Raw genomic sequence first — 22,499 nt, 5'->3', positions numbered from 1 at the left:
TTACAAAGCATCTGTACTTGATGAGGTGGGAATGGCAACAAGCTGAGGAGGCAGAGGAACATCTACCTGAATTGTATTTCATTTCATTTCATTTATTTATACAGAAGAGGAATTAAAAGTAACATTGTGTTTTAGCAACATGGGATAAGGGATTTAAATCAGTGGTTGCAGGTGTGTCCTTCCATCAGATAGTGTTTATATGTGTGTTGGAAATGTGTAATAGAGGTTATTACTCCTATGTAGTATAGGACTTCATTCCAGATCTTAGTGTAAGTGTGACAAAATGATCTCTGACCATAATTGTTTTTGTGGGGAGGATTGGAGTTGGGATCTGAAAGTGTCAGAGTGTAGTGCAGTGATGAGTCCAAGGGGGAGGTTTCCATGGATCTTGTAAGCTCTGTTGTACAGTCTTGCTTTTGGTTTAATGGTTTCCTTGGTGGTGAGGGACCAAATTGGGAGACAGTAGGATATTGTTGAGAGAATGACTGCATGTAGATAAGTGTCCCTAACAGCAGGGGTGAGATATGGTCTCATCTTGTTATAGACATACAATACAGTATTGACCCCCAGCAGCATCTGGCAGTCTGTCTGGTTTAAGTTGTTGTAGAGCCTGCGTTACTGTAAGCTATTTAATTGAGTTTCCTTTTAGCCAAATGCTCTGGGTGAATTTGAGTTCCCTCTAGTAAACAGTTAGGCAGTGTAGGCTATCTGTCTAAGGCTTTTATTATGAAAGGTAACAGTGGAAGGAGAGGATCTGGTATGTGCTGCCATTGTCAAGACTAAATAGAGTACTTAAGTTTGCCGTCATAGTTTCACCATCGTGACGACATGACCTAATGTCTGTTCCACACAGTGTAATTGTTTGATGGCTTTATTCACAGCGCTAAACTCAGAAAAATCGTCATTTCAAAAATTAGGTTGTTATAGTGCTGCATAATATTGCCACGCTATACTTCTACTTATAGCGTGTATATAACCTAAATTATTTGGGCAGATAATATGGCCAAAATTCGACATAAGAGAAACATTTGTCCTTCAACTTTGACTACATTTGAGCACCAAGTATCAGCCCAAATAATTTAAGTTCACAGTTCTTGTTGCTTCCGTTTAAATTCCACAGGACATACAAATCAATTGCACAAAAAAATCCTGTTGTGTAAGGGCCTAAAATCTCGCAAGTTGTATATTATGTGTCTTTAAATTAAAAAAAAACTAGTATTTTTATTGCAGTCAGGAAGTGTTTGGTTCTCTTCTTTCAACACTCCTGACCTGTTCTTTAAACAACCCTCTCCAGAAAACGAAACTGACCACACCAACGTGACTTCCATGGAGAGCGGTCAGTGGCGGAGTTGCGTGGAGCAGGAAGAGATGTTGAACCTTGGCTTTACCATTGGCTCGTTCCTCTTGAGTGCAGCCACTCTACCCCTGGGCATCCTGATGGACAAATACGGGCCGCGCCCACTGAGGCTCATCGGCAGGTGTGACAGACCAGATGAGTTTCTTAAATATTCAGTGAAAGTGACATTGAAACCATATGTGCTCTGACACCTTGTGTATATTTCAGTTCATGTTTTGCAGCCTCCTGCGCAATGATCGCTATCGTTGCATACAATCCTGAAGGTAAGACGACACATTAATATGAACCCTTGAATAATCACACGTTTAACGGACATGCTGGGTGCACTTATTTTAAGTGCGACTCCCACTCACACACAGGCACACACACACACATACACTATTACCAAACTAGCTGAGGAGAAAAAAAACTAAATGTACCGTCAACGTTTCATCATAGTTTATTATAATCTTCATGTCCATGTGTTCCATCAGTGCTGTCCGCCCTCATCTTCCTCGCTGTCTCCCTCAACGGCTTTGGAGGGATCTGTCTGACCTTCACCTCACTCACAGTATGACTCCCACGCACGCACACACACACACACACACACACACACTCTATTACTAAACTAGCTGAGGAGTGAGAATATTCACCCACTCTGCATTTTCTCTCAGCTCTACAAAATATTTTTACCAATTTTAAACTGACTGTTTTAGTTCCATCTCATCTATCTCATCTCTAGCAGTAGCTTGTTTTTACAACCTGATCTCACAGAAATACTTCTCTTAGACCTCTTAACAACACATTATGCTGGGGTGGCACATAAGGTGTTTAAGGCATACTATGCATAATTTTGTTTAAAAAATAAATAAAGGGGTAAAAAAAAACTATATATAGTGTCACACAACAGTAATCCCTCTCAATAATCACTGTAACCCACTATCAGTGTGTGGTGGGAACACACTCTCATTCCAAAGACGTTAAATACTGCCACTTGGTCATTGACACAAAACAGGCACCTTTTAGCCGCAGTGCTATGGCGTCAGTTAATAATGGTACGGAGGCTGGTGTTCGCTTCCCATATGAATGTTGAGCTAGACCATGATGGGATTTTTTTTTTCTAAACCTAACCATGTGCATTTGTTGCACTATGAAATCAACATAAATATGCAGTGGTTTACCAAAGTTTATTTTGAAAAAGACTGAATGAATCTTACCAGCAAAAACTGTACATTTCAAACAGAAGTGTAATTTGTAAAGATACAAATACACATACATGTAACAGGTGTAAATTGACACGGCATCCCAGATCATCAACAACAGACACACCCAGGATACACAGTACATAATATGTAGATGTAAAAGTCCACTGACCAAGTGGCAATATGTGATGAGTTGGGAGTGAGAATGTGTTGGTGGTGGTGTCCACACAGCTGACGTTGCGCTAGACTTTTTCGTCGCCGGTCATTTTGACCGACAGGATCATAAAAATCCAGTCATAATCTATTTTTACCGGTCATTTTAATTTTCGTTTTTAAATAATAATAAAGATATTCAAAGACATTTAGTTTTCATTAGTTCGTTTTTAATAAATCCAAAAAGCAAGTTATAAAGTGTGCATTAATAAGGACATGAACGAAAAGATGAACAGACATCCACACACCCGTGCCATTCGGCTCCGGTGTGTCCAAGGCGTTGTGTAGTTATGCCTGTAGGCTCGGTGACACAAAATTAAAATTGTAACTAAGTGATTAGGGTATTGAAAAATGTGTTCAGTTATGCACTGTTGTGTTTTTTTAAATTATAAACACGGTATTTTCTCCTCACGTTCCACAGTGCGTGCTGTTATTTTATTTTGAAAATTGGCCGGATTCTCTCGTCTTTTCTGTGTCCGACTTCCTGTTTGGTACGATCCGCTCGATCCAGCTTGACAGAAGCGCTCGCGGCTCGCATGAAAAATAGACCAGACCCCGAACTGAAGCGCTGCCTCCGCGGGTGCTCCGCTCTGCTCAGCGGCCTGTGTGGACAGTCAGATAGGTTAACATGGACTGAAAACTGCCTCCGCTGCTGGGTGCTGTGCTTCGGTTCCGCGTCCGGTGTGTCCAGGGCGTTATGTCAGCAACGCTACATGAAGCAGATGAATGACTTTTTCTCTGCAGTGTGGAAACACTGCTAGGCAGGGGTGGTAATTGCAACCAGTCAAAACGACCGACGGCCTTCAGATTTTCCAGTCATTGTTGTAAAAAAACGGTCAATGACCGAGAATATCCAGTTAGTGCAACCCCTGCCACACAGGGCATGAACAGCAGTCTTCTGAGTGAAATTCCTGTGTTTGTTTGACCCAACCACCACCCTGACCTTTTCTGTACACTCATTTTTTCATTCTTTAAACTGCCTGTAGGGCTGTTACATTAGCCATCACCCATTGCATGACTTTGCAGCAGACTACCAAAGTTAGCCACGGAACATCGTGGAAGATTTTTCAGTTAAATAGACAGAGGCTTTTTATCTCATGAGTTGTTGGAGACCAGAGTAGAGCTAAAAGAGAGCAAGTATTGGACTTACATTCATCAGACGGACACAAACACAACTGATGAATGCCAGTGTTGCTCAGTATCTGTTGGATGAGTAAATAGACAAGTGTTTGCTGTAGGGATGCACCGAAATGAAAATTTGTGGCCGAAGCCGAAGTCGAATATTATTAAACGCTTGGCCGAATACCGAGTACCAAATACCGAATATCATTGTTTAGTTTTTCATTATTTTTATTTTTGCAGATGAACCCCCTCCAGATTAGTGTTGTCACGGTACCAAAATTGGGACCCACTGTGCGATACCAATGATACCGCTATTATTCGGCCTTGCTTTTAACTTATTCCACCGAATACCGAATGTGTGTTTTTTTGCAATATTCGGCCAAATATATTCGGTTACCGAATATTCGGTGCATCCCTAGTTTGCTGAGTTCAACTAAGTTGAAGTTCACTATAATAACCTTATCAAGTGATAATATGTAAATGCTGTGACCAACAACAACGTAACATCCTCTAGTTTTCCCACTATTTTTAATCAATGACACCCGAGAAACCATTTTATAATTGACCCAGATGAAACACAAGAGAGGTCATCTCAGCTCATCAGTCTGTGTACATCATCAGTGCGGGGGAGGTACAGGGGGGACAGGGACGTAGGACAAAGGTCCCAGCTGTCTGGACTTGAACCTCGGACGTCACAGTATATTGCATAGACCGCTAGGTCACCAGGACGCCCCATATACCCACTTTATATGTCCCCCTCTTTGTAAAATCAAAACACCTGTCGTGACATCACAGACTGGGGCGTGGCCAGAGGTGTAAACGCTTTAAGGTTTCAGCCTACAGTGCAGCAGCGTTCCCTGACCCCAGTGAGTCACCGTGGATTCACTTTCTGAGTCCAGTACACCTACATCCAACCATAAACCTCAGTAGTCATGCTCCAACACATTGTGTGTGTGGTTTTGACTGCTTTGTGTGTACCTTAGATCATGAGCACATGTCTGTGTGCGTGTGTGTGTGTGTGTGTGTATTTGCACAGTAGCACATGCTGTTCTACTTGTTCTAAATTCTGCTGCAGCCTCTCAGCCAATCCGAAGCATGGCCAGCCAACACACCCTCCCACGGCCCTCTACCCTTGTCCACACCATCTCTCTTTCTCTCTCTCTCTCTCTGTCCATCTGTCTATCTCACTCTCTCCCCCTCAGTCTCGTTCTGTCACTCTCTCCTTCACCCTCTTTCTGACCCTGACCATGTCCTGGTATTGACATGGTCATCCTGGCCGCACTGCTGTCATTCCTGGTCTGGTGTGTGTTTATGTATTTTGTCTGGTGGAGTCTTTATCTCGTTGATAAGCTCTTACATAACAACATGGACATAACCTAACTAGCTGCAAACACACGCTCTGTGAACTTCGATAATGCACTTTGCACTATTATAAAGTGACTGACCAGTGCAGCAGTCTTATTCTAATCTTCTGAGATCTCCTTCAGATCTAAGCAGGGCTCAATATTGTCCTAATTACATTTTTAGAAAGAGTGCTTGTGGCTCTGGGAAAGAGCTCTGAGAACATGCCCACAATAACACTGTCAACATGAAGATGTTCTGTAGGTATAGCCTACCTGTGGGAAGAACTTCGGGTTGACAGGTTTTCCCTACATATTTGGTTTATCTCGCAAACTACATGTGGACAATAATGAAAGAGAGAAGAGGGAGGCTTTGGGGAAATGAAGGCAAGAACAGATGGAAAAGCTAATGGAAAGACAGGGGGAGAGCCATGGAAAAGAAGGGAGGGCAGATAAGAGTGGAAAAAACAGAGTTGCAAGCAAAGCTGCAGCATGGAAACATTACTGAGCAAAGAGGTATGACGTTAGCTATACTTGAGGACTGGAGACAGAGAGAGAAACACAGGTGATATTTAGTCATGGTCTATGTTTGTTTATATCAGTGATGCTTGGCGCTCAAACATAGTCAAAGTTGAAGGACAAGTTGTTTCCCGTCTGTTGAATTTTGGCCATATTATCTGCCCAAATATTCATGTTCATTGTTTTTGTAGCTTCCATTTACATCCCTCCTGATGTAAATTCAACAAATGCTCGACTGGAATGCACTTCTATTTTGATTTGTTTTTCTCATGTAGCATTTCATTGTGTAACCCTGTATTTTACAATGACAATAATTAAACCTTCAATCACACAAAGTGAGCCTCAGAGAACCCTAACATCCCGATTACTTTGTGTCTGTTATTTTTTGGCCACTTGACCATTTGGAAACTAGCTAGAGGGAAACTTGTCCGATTTTCAACCAGCTCTGTGTCATGACACTGTGTGCTGATGAACTGTGTATGATTTGCCTTCTGTGCCGCAAGTGCTCGCATGGCTGACAGATTTCAACAATGAATTTCGCTTCACCCAGCGGATGTGAGTAGGTGCAGCTGGAGCTACATGACTCACCCAACATACGGACAGGTCAGGCCAGGATCAGCCCCCTTGGTCCCTTGGTCCAGAAGCAGAAGCACTGAAGAAAATGCTAGGTTAGCATTTTGCTAGCTATGAAGTGCTAGGTTAAAAGAAAGGCATTTTGCTACTTATAAGATGAATCATCATACATTTTTATGTATAATGAACTAAAAAGTGGATTATTCCCATGTTTGGCCTCATATTTAATCACAACAATGTGGCATTATAGTAGGGTTTAAATAATCGTCACATTAGTGGGTTTTTCTTGTACTGGTGGTGAGCACAGTTTGTATGTGACCCTCCAGGGCTAGAGAGGGGCGCCCCTCAGGCCCACATGAGTCTGACGCTGCTACAAGGGGACACCTTGTCTCTGTGCTGACTGTGTTACATCTGTGTAAGTCTAACGGGACGCCGTAGCACAGGTTTGTGCTAATAACGTTAGCACAAGCCCAAAGCTTTTTCCCCATAGTTATATTTGTTTGGAAAATGTGTTTAGTATAAGACAGTTGTTTTGTTGGTGAAAGTTTGCTAATCGTCGCTAATTTATACAATGTAAAATGCCATAGGCTTGTGCTAATAACATTAGCATGTTATATTTCTGGGGAAAATGTGTCCAGCAAAAGACAAGTGCTTAGTCTGTGAATGCTGTGGGTTATATTGAAGCCAATTTGTGTACTTGTGTTTGAAATTGTCTCATATTTAATGTATGTTTTGGGTGTTTTTTGAATCAACTAAACTTAACAGTATTTCACAGAAACCCCACCGCCAACTACTGTTCTGGAGGAGTAACTGCAGAGATACACAGACACACCACCGCACAAGTATAGTTCTCACAACAGCGTAAGCGACGTGCGTAGGGTCTGCCGCACGAGGCTTCATGGACCCAAGGGTGTGTTGGCCAAGGAGGGCAGCTTGCTGTGGGTCCTTGGCTCAGGCCATGCCAACAGCATGGCCTCCATCCCTCCTCCATGTACTCTGATGGAGTACCATGGTCATGAAGCAAAAATTAAACCAGTTAAATGTATTTAATATAATCTGTAGTATTAACCCACATGTCAAAAACTCTCATGAAGTTCCAGTTAACAGAATCAAAAGGAACTGGTTCCTTTCAGTGTGGGAAAGATTTTATCCAATCAATGCAGAAGTCAGATTACAGATTTCGGGATAACACAGAGGGCAAAAAACACACAAGCTGAGTACACAATGTGCTCAAACTACATGAATGTCAAAGAGCCAAGCCTGACTGATTTTCACTCTACTGCTGCCCTGAGAAGGACATTAGTCCACAGTGTTTACAGAGGTGGACCCCCACCCCCCTGTGTTTGTCAAAACTGTCAGTAGAAAACAAGAAAAGTGTACAACATTTCAATAAACCACTAAACTACTGTATTTTATGATTCTCAGTAGGCCTACTCATTTGCAGATTCCTGTAAACATTCACAAATCTCAGTACGCATTTAGAGATTCTTTTAAACATTTACACGTCTAATTACACACACACACACACACACAAGAAGATACAGTTTCACAACTCTCCGCACACACCTGTAAACGGCTTTGCTACAATAATGGCCCCAAAGGAGTGATTTAAAATAGGGTGACCATATTTTGATTTCCAAAAAAGAGGACACTCGGCCCAGCCACGACATAGCCTGCTTAAATGATACTCGCAGTTTACTCAAAGATGCCTTATCATTTTAATATATTTAAAATTTATATGTATGGATGGAAAATTCACTTATATTACAAAATAAAACCTCTCAAAGACAGAAATTCAGATAGGCCCCTATAGATAGGGGACACATACACACACTAGTGTGGCAACCCAATCCGAGCCCGACGGGTCCCAACGGTAGGCCTAGGCCTACCCGATGGGTCAGGCTGGGTTTGGTCAAAAATGTATAAATTGTATTCGGGCTCAGGTCGGATTCGGTCAGCTTTCCGTGAAAATGTAGTGTAAAAATAAATAAAATCCTATTGTCTGTCCTGTTTATTGCTTGGGGAGTGTTATTTACGTGACAACACCTGAACACAACACACACACATTGGCTGTTTGTTTCTACCTCTCCCCTCGCTGGAAGCCTCGGACCTTCCGCTGCCTGCCTCCGCCTTGATTAAACGCTGAAAATAAAATAAAAGAGGGAGACAAGTTTTCCTATTTTATCTTATTTTGTTATATTTCTCCCTCTCCCCTCACTGGAAGCCTCGGACCTCCCGCCGCCCGCCTTGATTAAACGGTGAAAATAAAATAAAAGAGGGAGACACGTTTTTCCTATTTTATCTTATTTTGTTATATATTTCTCCCTCTCCCCTCACTGGAAGCCTCGGACCTCCCACCGCCCACTCCCGTCTCAAACATGAAAGGTCTCCCTCTCCACAGAGCACCCACGGCGCATGCCTGGCCTGTTAAATAGCCTGTAACTGTAACAACTGTGTGACACAAACTCAGTCCTTCAATAATTAAATAATGTCGGGCTCGGTTCGGTTTCGGACATAACAAAACAGAATGACTGTCGGGTTCGGACAGAAATATGCGGCCTGTGCCGCACTCTAACACACACACACACACACACACACACACACACACACACAAGGAAAACCGGACATTATCATCTATTTATAAACACGCCCCGGACTGGATGTGAAAAGTGGACATGTCGGGGCAAAAGAGGATGTTTGGTTAGCCTATAATTTAAAACTATAACATAAAGCATTTGTCACAGTGATGAAGTCTTGATGGAAACTACATGCATAAAACTTTCTGGGCTGAAAAGGAAGAAACGATATCCTGGATTTTTACCAAGACTTGTTTAAAATGACACCTTTTTCCCATCCCACTGGTCTTACTTACAGTCTGACTTGCTTGGGTACAAGCTAATGTTAGCTAATTTAGCTTGATATTACCTTGTAAATGATATTTCAGGGATGTTCCTACTTGTATCCACCTTATTCCTGAGTGCACTACTACTACTACTACTACTACTACGACTACTACTCATGGGCGCAACTTCCAGTGACATAGCGGAAGTAGCAGTAAGCTAATTAGTCCCATAGACTATATGTGGTTAATCCCAGTGGCCACTCTTGGTAGCTACCCACCAACACTGGTTCTTATCGCAAGTAATTTGCCTTCAGTTTAGCAAATACTGATTTACTTTTTTTTAAACAAATATTTAACTAATGTGATCTTAGCATGCACTGTCCGTGTCTGTGGTGACCAACAACCAGTCTATGCCAAATTCTTGTCTTCAGCAACTGCGTGTTGAACATAGACCAGAACAAAAAGGGATTGTTGCTGTTGCCAAAGGTACCATTGATATGAGAAACCACAACAGTTTCACGAGACATAGCGAGACAATAATTAAATCAGAAGTTGCAGAAGAGAATGACACCTAGACTGACAGGTCTGTCACTCAACGTCAGTACATGATATCCCTGTCTTTCCCCGTCTGACTTCATTCTCAACCTATACTAGAAAACTGCTTGTTATAAAATAAACTCAGCAACATATCTTGAAAGATGTAGTCATTAGGACTGAGAATGATTTACTGCACTTCCTTTATATCACATATAAAGTGCCAAAAGTTATTCTCTTACTACTAATTTTTATTACTATTACTTAAGTCTGCTGCTAAATTCAGCATCATGTGTCACTCTGAACAGTTTTTAATAAATCAGAAGTTAAAAAAACTGTAAACTGCGTCGTAAACGCAGACGAGTGGAGGATTAGCTAGGAAACATGACATTTATTCAATTTATATGGAGCTACAGTTAATAATTAATTATGTTACATGTTTGCTGAAAGTCGTCAGAAATCATCTTTAAAAGGAGCAGATGTTTACCTTGCGCTAGCTCAGGCCATATTAAGGTTTACAATAGTTTAACAGGGCGGGGCAAGCTAATTGCTAGCATGCGCAGTTGAAAAGGAAAAAAACGTTAAAACGTTCCGGTTCAACGCCGGAAGTTGCGCCCATAATTCACGCAAGGTATTATGGGAGCTAGGAATAAGGTGGCTTTTTTATGCTATGTTTTACTGACCTGTGTGTGACGTCTTCTGCTCTAAAGAACCACCTGGAGCAGTAGATGGTGGTAAGAGGCATGTTTATTCACCTCATGGAAAACCTCATAAGTCTGGGATAACTAGCAAAGGACAGCGGTGTTTGGTGACCTCATGTGGACAACCCGCTCGTGCTCCACCTGGAAAGGCGGCATCATGCTACTGTTAGCTAACAGCACAACAGACAGTGTTTAAGAGCGGCAAAATAATAACAACGAATATTTAACTCAATAAAAACATGGCGAACTTAATGACAAACAATGAATATACAAACAGACAAAGCCAGCTCAACTTCTACATGCTTTATTAATAAGTTAACTTTACATTTGTCCTCAGACATCAACATGTTAGCTAGTAGCTATTTCAAGGAAAATCTTCCGTAGCTCTGAAAATTGCCCACAGTCCTCCGCTGTTTACTACTTTAAGCAGATACTGAGTTTTGACAGCAGGTGGCACTGTCGCTCCCTTCAAACTGACGTATTCTGAACTAATAGCATCTCAACAGCATAGATATCACTTTAACACACAAAATGAATGGAAATAGGGCACATATAACAGCACTATTATAAAATTTAGCTGGATTTAAACTTGACCTTATTAACTATCTTACATCAGCACGTCACAGATAAACATGGCAGTGATTTTAAGATGTAAAATGGGGCAGTCATTTTTCATTTAAACATCAAATGATCATTCATAGGTGGAATTATATCAAAGTACACAGTGTATAAGTGCTGTGTACTACAGCAGGAGGCAATCCTGATGTAGCCACTGTCCATCTGACACACCGCTCCGTTTGCTATCTTTGCCAGTACAAAATGGAGAAAAGCTAGTGAGCTGTGCTAGTGACAAACCATCTAAGAGGTCATGTGTGGAAGCATTTCGGATTTGACACCATAAATAGAAAAGCTATCAATATAGGTAAGACTGTTTGCCGACTTTTTAAACTGCCTTACAGTAACATGAGCTTGTCACTCAAGTAAGGCAACAAAGGCACCACAAATGAACAAATCCATGTTGATTGTTCATTTGTGATTTAATTTGTTGAAACCTAATTTTTAAATAACCATAGCCCTAATATGAACATACAGTACCTTGCTCCCCATAGAAAGGAGCCTTTCCTTTTGGTTTTTCTGTGCACTTTGCTTTGGTGCTGCAGCCCTGTCTCATTCCTTGGAGGTCAATTGCCGACGCTTTGTCACTCCCCTTGGCGTCTTACAGCAACACACTAGTCACCCTTTAGTGTGTCTGTGTGACACACAGCTGAAACACATTGTAACACATGATAAAAACAGTTCTGATCAGGTTTAGGCAGCAAAACTGCTTGGTAAGGTTTACAAAAAGATCATGTTTTGAGTTAGAATAGGTATGTTACGTAACAAAACGTGACATAAATACGTCACGTGAGTAACATCACTGTGCAATGACCATACATAAAATACAGTATCTAACGTTAGATTTAAACAAAGGTGACTTTTGGTTTCACATGGGACACAGACTGTTGTTTCCTTGGGAAAGTCTTGTTCTCCTTGAGGCATCCACCTCCCCTCCCTCCCAACCTATGTGGACTTTCTTGCTCTTAGTTGTTTTCAGCGTCAAATATTGCAGCGATTGGGTTTAAATTGGAGTCAGTGGGAAGTCTCGTGCATTTGCTCAGTGGTTACCTTTGTTGTCAGTATCGTGTATGATCACACAGGGCGTGACAAAGTATCTGTATTTAATGACGTGGAAATGAGAATGGACTAGGCACCACCCTCAAGACAAAACTTTACATACAAGATATGTCATAAGCTTACAAGCTGGGTTGCCATTTAGTTTGCTGTGTTCAGGAAAAGTAGTAATGTGTTGCAGATGAGCCGCCTATATGAGCCAGCTCCTGTCTGAGAGCTGATTTCTTTTTTCTGCCTTTTTTTTGGTAAATTAGACAGAATAATAGGATGATCCTATGAAATATATCTTAAATACAATCCAGAAACTTTTCACTTTGATTTTAACATGGTGAGACTTTTGTATGTTATGCCAGTAGCAACCTCTTTCGAACGGCTCTCGGAAAAGAACAGAGCCATAAGATCTGGCTCCCTTCAAAGAACCATAATTCCCAGCACTAACAAACAACATGCTGTCGTTTATCATCCAACATTTCTGACGGTGGTAATAGTTGTCTCAGTCTATAGGGACACTTCAAAAAACAGAAGCCTTTGTGTTTTTGACACAGCTTCAGTTCAAACTGGTATATGAGATATGCTACTGGTGACACTCTCAAATAGAAATGAACAGTCGTGCAAAAAATCTGATATGAGCAGTAAATTTAAACTCAACATGAAGGCCTGTAGTGTGAACAGAGACACATGCAGTTGCTGTGTGATTGGCAGCGCTCCAGCTGCGGCTATAGTTAGAGTGAGTCTGTAGTCACACACTCTCACACTCTCCAAAACTCAGACACCATCTGCATGGCCAGAGAATTTTCACATGCACACTGGCACATGCCAACTTTCTATGACAAAAGGACGGGTGACTGTCACACAGGAACAGTGTGTGTGTGTGTGTGTGTGTGTGTGTGTGTGTGTGTGTGTGTTAATCAGCTCAATTTTCACCCCTCACATAAGAAGCTTGTGATTAAAAGAATGCAGCAGCACCGCCTACTGGGTACGCTTTGAAAGTGCATTTGGATAACTGAGAATGAACATTAGCTCTCTCCTAACAGGGGTCACAGCTGATTAATAGATTTAGAAAAAGTGTTTCCACAGTGTTTTCCACACTTACTGCTGACTGATAGGGACGGTGGTTCAATTATTAGTTTGATATTACACAAGTTTCCTCTCTCTTTAATGTCTTTGTCTCTCATCTAGCTGCCTAACATGTTTGGAAATATACGATCAACCGTCCTCTCCCTGATGATTGGCTCCTATGCTTCTTCAGCCGTGACCTTCCCTGGTGTCAAGGTACAACCACACATGCACGCATGTACAAACCTGGCTGAACTGTTGGACAACTTGAAAAAGCATAGATTAACTTTCAATACAACTTAATCATCACAAAATACTTACCTAGGATTGCTGTCATTAACTAACGTGCACAGTTTTATCAAGTTTTGTTTTTAAAGGAGCATTAACAAAAGACAGAAGGAGGGAAGAAAGGTTTGGAAATGGAGATGATGTCAGGAGGAATGAAAATAAATCGAATCTAAAGAAGGAGGAATAGATTAGTGATTAAATGGATACAGAAGTGCCCATGGGGAGGTAGAAGGGGGAAGCTGTTAAAGTTAAATGTAATGCAATAATGCAACAAGGTCAGTTTTACTACACTAAATTTTTAACATATTTTCCCTGTCCCTGTCTCCTTTATTCATCCTTGTCCTCGTCGCTCTTCTACCCATCTCTCTCCCAAACCCTCCTCTTCCTTTCTGTTTTTCAACTCCAGGTGATTTATGACCTTGGCGTGTCATTCCGCGTCCTCATGTGGGTTTGGTCTGGCATGGCCTGCATGGTCTTCGTCAACTGCTTTGTAAACTGGCCTGTTGAATCCTTCCCTGCACCTGAAGACGTCAGATACACGTCAGTGCGCTCTACGTCCTATAAACACATTGATATTCTACACAAAGTGGCTCTGGACACATCACATCAAGGGTGCTAGGGCATTTTTGTGGCGATGATGACACTGTCATAGCTTACTGTGTGAGCATGTGAAATCCTATAACGCTAAGTAATTAAGGAAACATGACAAAAGACGAATCAAATGAATTTCTCTTAATCTACAGTTTCCACAACCCAGGTACTATTTCAGGTTAATTCCATCCTCTAACAGTAATTCACTGGCATGTACAGACATGTCACTCCTCAAATATTGGCTTGATGGCATGCTGTGAAAACCACACCATGATTGTCACATTTGTGGCTCTAACTGGTTTGGCCTCATGTAGCTACCCGACAGCAGGGAGAAGGAGCAGAGCAGAGACTGTGGAATCACTAACACAGCCTCTGACTGTGGCAACAATCATGCAGGTAGCATAGAGGATAATATGCCACTGACTGAACAGAGGACAGGGAGTAAATACATACATGTATGTAAGGCTTAATGAGATTACTGTGCACAGCTGTGACAAGTAAACAGGCGATTGCACTTAGTAAATACACAAGGGAAGGGACATCTGCTGAGCTTGTGTCAGTCAGGACCATGAGAAAACAGAGATAAGTAGGCAACTACTGGCTAGACTGCCATGAAAATTAATGACTATTCACCAGAGGTGGAACCAAGTCACATGTAATTCTCACGTCTTTGCACCAAAGTCCAGAGTCAAGTCCCAAATCAAGACAGGCAAGTCCCGAGTCATGTCCTCGGTCTTAAACTTTGAGTTTTGAGTCCCAAAGAAGTCATAATGCGCTCTTCGCCAAACATTCTGTCATTTTAACAACAGAGTAATAATGACTTGAATTTACAAAAATCAAAAGTGCTTTTTGAAATTTGTTAAAATAAGTTTGCAAAATGTTACGGTAACGTTAGCTGAGCATTAGCTCGCTAGCATTGTTAATATTAGCCTTGATGTACTGTTCTTTGTGCAACTTTCAGTGTCGAACAAAATTTTAAGTTGTTGCATCTCCAATCTGTAATTTTTAGTTTTGCATACTGCAATTTGTTTTTTGCTGACCAACATGTGATGTTTGTACACGATTGAAATTATCTTTGGTATCCTTTTTGGGGGCCGCCCATCATTCCGACGACCTAAAATTCTAAAGCCCTGTTAGTCCAAAAAATGTCCCATTTGACCATTTCTCCAACAGCTCGTTATCCCCAAAAACAAACACTTAAAGCTGTAAAGTCAAGTCTAAAGTCATCAAATTTGTGAATCAAATCTGACTCAAGTCCAGGTCATGTGACTTGAGTCCACCCCTCCGCTCTTCTAAGTAATCAGAGGATAATTCATCATGATTCTGGTAACCCCATGACCTCTGTTATGATGCCACCATAAGTAGACTGTCATCAAATTTACTGACCACATACATGCTGAACCCTGTCCATGTTCAGCACTCCATGACTTGAAAGCAGATGTTGAGTAAAGTAATCATGGATATAATGTCCACTAATCTGCAGGTTCACATGTTTTTGAGATGGTGACAGGTTTTCTTCATTTGGTAAGGGCTGTAGTTATTTTATTGTCTTTCTCTTTTCTTATCAGTAAAAAGGTGAAGCTGAGCGGAGTTGTGACAGAGGACAAGGTGACTGGGGAGTCGTATGTCACCCATGTGACTCTTATGGAAGACATGATGGGAGCTCAGCAGCCAGAACCCGAACAGACAGACTCCAAAGGCACAACCCAGGGTAAGAAACATTATCATTGACAATAATACAATAATAATAATCTTAAAATAATCATTAAAAAAATGAACTATCCAATTTACATGAAATTAAGTTTAATTAACTTTTAATAATTAAAGTGTTATAGAGATTCTGTAGAGTCTGTATAGGCGAACCTACTGGGCCAGTCTTCCCTGTAAGGCATCCATGTTAAACTCAAAACTGCAGTATGCACAGTGGGTGTGTTGTTACAAAAACTCAGAGGTGCAGGCCCAAGCACTAAGGCAACTTTCAGAACCTTCACACTTGACGCAAAAGATATGATGACATTAGAGACACTACAGCAAGCATAAACCTAGCTTAAGGATTCAATAAACTACAAACAATGTCTTGTGAGCTTTAGAGGAACTAGTTGTTGTATGTTTGAACTTTGGACAGAGCCAGGCTAGCTGTTTGCACTTGCCTCCAGTCTTTATGCTAAGCTATGCTGACCGCCTTCTGGCTCTAACTCCATAATTAATACACAAATATGACAGTGGATTCAATTTTCTAATCTAACGCTTGGAAACAAGCAAGCATGCATATCTTCTAAAAGTGTAAAACTTGTCTCTTAAATAAGGGAGACGTTATAACCGATGGACTAATCTCATACCTTTCACAGAAAAAAAACACAGTGCCTGTTGCTAAAGCCTCAGACTGTGTGCCAGGCAACTGCAAACTTTACAACAAAAGCTCTTATGATTAAAAGACACATAAACCAGTAACAATACCAATCTATCTGCAATCCAGTGGAACAACATGAATAGACATTTTACCTTGGAATAACTGAGAACTTGAATTAATTATTCTACGAATTCTATTACACTAGTTTTGTATTTGTTTTATTATGGTGAAACTGGTTCATTTAGTGCTGTGTGAAACTCCCTGAGGCTTCAACTGAAAGTGTCACTCATCATGTGTGTTATGCTTTCATTAGTCTCATCCATCTGTCTCACACTGTGCTCCTTCCCTTTTTCCAAATGGCTCCTTGTTGTAGTGAATAACTACACCATAAATTAGGACACTGATGTATCAGTTTCTGTCATTAAACCTCTGACGTTTTACATGGTAATAATGTAATGCCAGCTCCAGGGTTAGGTACAAAAGTGCCTTGAAAAATAAAAGAGAAACTGTGCATTCTGGGAGTTTTCCAGGGAAGTGAACTGTAACAATTTGGCTGAGTTGTTGGAGTGACTCCATGAGTAGTTCACTACCTGAACTAAAGGCTGTTTTCACACATTCTCTCTCTTTCCTCCTTCAGACGCAGTGCCACTCTGTCACTCTGTGTGCTCTCCCATCTTACTGTGGAGTCTCATCACCATGGCAATGACCCAGCTGAGGCTGATCTTCTTCATGGGTGCCATGAACAAGATGGTGGAGTTCCTGGTCACCCACGGTGACCCCAACCGTAAGAATAATTACCCAACCTAAATAATTTAACTACTACTTTGTTATCACTGAACAAAACAAACAAACGTTTTTTACCACAGTTTGCAGTACACAACCTCTTGTTTGTTACACTCACTCACAACCAACTCAGCCAAGGTAGCTTTCATATCAATTCTGGACGTGGAAGGTCCATGACCAAACGTTGATATGTGTATTGAGGTCAGAGTGAGAATGTGTTGGTTGTCCACAGACCAACTCACCAACAATTTGCAAGCCTGGAGTAGAGATGCATGCCCTAAAGAAAAGCCCACATTTGTGATTGGAAGGAGAAACAGACCTGCTTTTAAGCTTTATGACAGACTTGGAAATCAGCAGGTTTTTGGATATGCGTAAATAACCCAATGCCAACCTTTTCAAGAAGGTGTTTGAAGGAATAAAAGAGGTAGGCTGTGTTCACACGGTCAATCAAGTCCACCACTTGTGGAAAACTTTGGAAAAATCCTGTCATGATGCAACAAAGCAAAATGAAACAAGCAACATGTTAGGGCACATTAATCGGAGTACGCACGGTTGCATGTAAACAGGAATATCAATGGAATAATCATTTTCACCATGTTAACAGCTTATTAGGAATATTGTTTTTTTTGGATTAAAGGCAGAAACTGGAATATTTGGTGCATGTAAACATTGTCACTGTGTAAAACCATCTGTGGAGTTGACCTGAAACTTGTTTCTTTCAGCCTCAGAAGAGATGGTGAATGAGGCGAAGGAACAAGGTAAGAGTCAAGATACTCAGTGTTAACAGTAGACAAGCTGTCCTTACGTTAACAAGTGCCTACTATCGACTGGGCTGAGTGGAGTTACTACAGTGTTTTGACTGATGTTCCCAGTTGTATTTTGTGTGTTTACTTGTTCAAAACACAGTTAGAAATTCATTCATATCAAGCTGAGAGAGCATTTAGGCCACTGGACACTAGAAATTATTATGAAAAATAATTATTTTAAAAATAATTTCTTGTCCCCAGTGCTCTAAATGCTCTCTCAGAAGCCTAATATGAATAAATCTGTCCTGAGTGGTTACTTTGCAGCCTGTTTTGTTGCTGCCAGTTGCAGTGGTCTTTCTCAATGCTGGACAAAATTTGCTGTTCCAACAAGTAACTTAAACACATAAACATGGACAATATGGTCCTAGTTGAAGGTTACGTGTGTGGAATTCAATCAAAATATTACAAAGACAACCACTTATTGTTGTTATGATATTGTATTCATTAGTTGGACAGGAAGCAATATGTAACTAAAGTCATGTCCTTGGTGTCCTTGGTCCTTGCACATTGTGTTAGACTGATCCCAGTATTTTTAGACCCACTGCTTCTCCGTCTGCATTGTGTTCCTAACAGCATGGGATTTAAAATACCATTTCAACCTTCATACGGGGAATGAAACCTTAAATAACACAATAAGTACCATAAGTAGAGACTCCAACCTGTCTCCTATTTGCTTCTGTCCACGTGTTTCTATGAACCTCACTCTATCTCTGCGTGTCCTCCCCAGTTGGTTTCTACTCATCTATCTTCGGCACAATGCAGCTGCTGTGTCTATTGACCTGTCCTTTGATTGGCTACATCATGGACTGGAGGCTGATGGAGTGTGAAGAGGAGAACGCAAACACACAAATAGAAAAGAGGTATTGTGTTGCTACATGTATACATTTTTGTACAGCAGTTTGCAAGACAATGTCTATTGTAGGCTGAGAAAGTTTTGTCCCCTTCAGCCAATCAGATCCCCCGAAGAGAGACAGGAAGATCCAGAAACTGACCAATGCCATGAGAGCTTTCATCTTCACTAACCTCTTATTGGTCACCTTCGGAATACTTTCCTTGATTGACAACCTGCCCCTACAGGTTAGAAAAACACTGAACAGGAATACGTGTTTTACACATTATACTAATACACAGAGATAAAGAAACACTAAGGGACACTTTCGATGATCATTTATTAATTTGTTCTCTGCTGTGTCTTTCCATCTCTATTAGTTGGTGTCGTACATTCTGCACACCATAGTGAGAGGATTTATCCACTCCTGCTGTGGAGGTCTCTATGCTGCTGTGTGAGTGACACCACTGTCATGTTTAAAGCTACACTAACAGATATTAGCTGACTCTGTAATTACCCTCAGCCCTACAAAGTGATGTTTCTAGGTGGAATAAATGGTGGGGCAGCAACTATTTTGGACAGATGCAAAACCAGAAAATTACACAATTTTACAGTTTGACATAATTCACTAGTTCACATTTTCCACACAGTTTAAGACAGGTGATAATCTGACTGAGCAAAAACATGAGCCAACACAAAAGTGCCAAAAACTGCAGTTCTATGAACGGCCATTTGAGGCAGGCTCCAGGGGCCCGTTAATAATCTTGAGACCCCAGGAGTTATAGGCCTGATACAAAAAATAATTTTGGTCTGTATGGCTAATTTCCCTAATCAAGACACTGTACAGGGGGTGTGTTTTTATATAACTCACCCATTAACATTTAATAAGCCTTGAGGATATGCATAAATAAGGGTGTGTCGCTTTGAGTGACGGGCTTTTCGCCGATAGTGTCCTCGGCATCTCTGTCAGATCCACTCCCTGCTTCTCTGCAGCGCCAGCCTCTCACCCAAATATGGTCACTTCTGGCTCCAAAAAACAAGATGGCAACAAGCTGAAGTGGGGACCTGGAGGCTTCAAATCGGAAGTCCAAAAACCAGTGGGGGAATTTGCAGTAGCTGAGTCCATTATTTTTACAGTCTATGCTGAAAACACACTGAAATAGGGACAGCTAGTGAATTTGGGGTTACACAGTGGTTACATAATCAAACCAGCGCTGTTGCCATGGTAGTGCCTTGTCAAAAGACAGCAAACACCTGTCACTTAAAGATCCCATACCCCTTAATATGCATAATTTTAAGCCTTAATAGTATTTAAATGGGTGAGTTAAAATGATCATTATTAATAATTTATTATGATTGTTTTTAACTAATGTAAAGTGTCTTTGAGTACTATGAAAAGCACTCTGAAAATAAAATGTATTATTATTATTATTATATTATCATTAGTAGTAGTAGTATTAGAAGAAGAAGAAGATGAAGAAGATATACTTAATTAATCCCTGAGGGGAATTTCAATTCTTTCACTCTGTTGTCATATACACACAGGCCGAAAATACACCCACATGCACAAACAGGACCTGTACATGCATTAAATGGAGAGATGTCAGAGTCAGGGGGCTGCCTTCGACAGGCACCCTGAGCAGTTGGGGGTTCGGCCTTGCACAAGGGCACCTCTGAGGTGCCTAGGAGGCGAACAGGCACCTCTCCAGCTATCAGTCCATACTCCATTTTTGGTCCGGATGGGACTTGAGCCAGCAACCCTCCGGTTCCCAACCCAACCAAGTCCCTATGGACTATCTAATCAAATCTGTCTCTCTACAGATCTGTTTTGTACCAGCCTGTGAACATGTTTATTTACATAGACTGTATGGATAATAGACATAGCTACCATGGCATCATGCATTCGTTTGTGGACTGCTGTTTGGAAGCCTTGGATTCAGCATTTCAGCTGCTGCTATCTTGGATTTTTGGAGCAAGAAGTGACCATATTTGGAGAGGTTGGAGCTGTGGATGGTTTGACTCATAAACTGTATCAAGGCCTTGCAGACAGCCTGTCACTAAAGTGGCCCCACCCTTAAATATGCGTAACTTTGGGCCTTGATAAAATGTAAATGGTTGGTTTGCATAAAAATTCACCCCCTGTACAGTTGTCATGAACGTTGAAATAAGCTATAAAGACCAAAACTGTTTTTTGTACCAGGCTGTAAATACGTTTATATATCCTGTAAAGTCAGGCATTTTACCATGTCACCTGTTTTGGAGCCAACCTCAAGTGGTAGTTCAGTGAACTGCAGTTTTTGGCACTTTCGCATTGGCTTAATTTTTCAGTGCCACAGGTTGCTGCTTGGTTACATTACTGCGTTGCAGACAAATACCTACAGAGGTACAGATACCTCAAATTTATGCTTAAGTAAAGTACTCAAGTAAATATACTTATTTACCTTTCACCAGTGCTCTGTGGAGTTGGTACTCGATTATTCTACTGTGCTAGGCTCACAATATTTTAACTGTGAAATTCCCATTCTGCTGCAGGTATCCAGCTAACCATTTTGGAACACTGACAGGCCTGCAGTCAATGATCAGTGCTGCCTTCGCCTTGCTCCAACAGCCTCTGTTCATAGTGATGCTGGGACCCCTCAAAGGAGATCCTTACTGGGTAGGGAGCACACACACACACTCACACACACAATCAAAGAGAAGACAGACATATGCAAATACATACAGCAGGTTTAATAACAAGTTTATCACATGCACTGACGTGTCTCTCCTTACAACAGATCAATTTTGCCCTCCTCATCTTCTCCCTGACTGGCTTCCTGTTGCCCGGCTATCTGTTTTATCACCGTAGAAACCTGATCAGGGCAAAGGCAAAGCATGATAGGTTGGCTGCCAGCCAATCAGAAAATGCTCCTCTAAACCAGTCTGATTTGAAGAGCCAAGCCAATGGGCATGCGGCTAATGGATACACACCCAATGGACACACTGCTTAAAACAATCAATGGGACTGAAATGAGCAATTTATGTAATAGTCTGTTTTGACTACTGTTTTTAGTAGTTTAAAAATATATTCTGAGGATGTAAATGCAACCTTACCCCAGTTTGGAAACTATGACATCTAGCAAAAACAAAACAAGACAGCAAAAATTTATTTTACCTTTAAGGTTATCGCCAGCAGTAGGTCTACAGTTTGACCTAATGCCAGGCTTTTCGTTTGGAATATATTCTCTGACTTTTCACTAGATTTCATCACATGGTCATTTAAAAATAACATGTAAAGGTGGCTCAGTGGTTAGCACTGTAGCTTCACAGCATGAGTCTCAGTCTGCTCCCTCCAGTGTGGAGTTTACATATTGTTCTGACCGTGGGGGTTTGCTTTCTCCACGAACACTCAAATTGCCCATAAGTGAGAATATGAGTACATGTGATGGACTGACAAGCTTCCAGTCCCCAAAGCATTAAGTGACAAATAACATAATAATTCAAGGACCATACAGTGTTTCTGCATGTTTTATCCCACTAATAACATACAGTCGGTCTACAAGAGTATTTCCAGACGTTTTTCAAAGTGTAACTGAACTCTTTAGATTATTGAATGTGCTTGAAACGAAGTAATCCATCACAGCTGACAGCAAAACTGCAAGCCAAAACAACAGGCCTACACATACTGTATAATGATGATACTACTACTACTACTACTACTAATAATACTAATATAGATACAAAGTGTTTAATACGAGCAAAAA

At 41.1% G+C, this 22,499-nt stretch overlaps 1 protein-coding gene across 1 annotated transcript in view; it reads left to right on the top strand.

Moving 5' to 3' along the window:
- slc43a1b (solute carrier family 43 member 1b) overlaps nt 1-22,499 on the top strand; it is a 26,271-nt gene extending 3,772 nt beyond the window's left edge. The window contains exons 3-15 of the mRNA XM_033625401.2: nt 1,295-1,478; nt 1,565-1,620; nt 1,831-1,907; nt 13,233-13,325; nt 13,804-13,937; nt 15,557-15,699; nt 16,976-17,122; nt 17,844-17,879; nt 18,655-18,787; nt 18,875-19,004; nt 19,137-19,210; nt 21,289-21,412; nt 21,534-22,499. Coding sequence (XP_033481292.1) covers nt 1,295-1,478; nt 1,565-1,620; nt 1,831-1,907; nt 13,233-13,325; nt 13,804-13,937; nt 15,557-15,699; nt 16,976-17,122; nt 17,844-17,879; nt 18,655-18,787; nt 18,875-19,004; nt 19,137-19,210; nt 21,289-21,412; nt 21,534-21,746 — 1,544 coding nt within the window. The 3' untranslated portion in view covers nt 21,747-22,499. The remainder of the gene's footprint in view (nt 1-1,294; nt 1,479-1,564; nt 1,621-1,830; nt 1,908-13,232; nt 13,326-13,803; nt 13,938-15,556; nt 15,700-16,975; nt 17,123-17,843; nt 17,880-18,654; nt 18,788-18,874; nt 19,005-19,136; nt 19,211-21,288; nt 21,413-21,533) is intronic.

Source organism: Epinephelus lanceolatus, chromosome 3 (genome assembly GCF_041903045.1).
Source record: "Epinephelus lanceolatus isolate andai-2023 chromosome 3, ASM4190304v1, whole genome shotgun sequence".
NCBI lineage: Eukaryota > Metazoa > Chordata > Actinopteri > Perciformes > Serranidae > Epinephelus > Epinephelus lanceolatus.
This window is presented reverse-complemented; position numbering and strand designations above follow the sequence as displayed.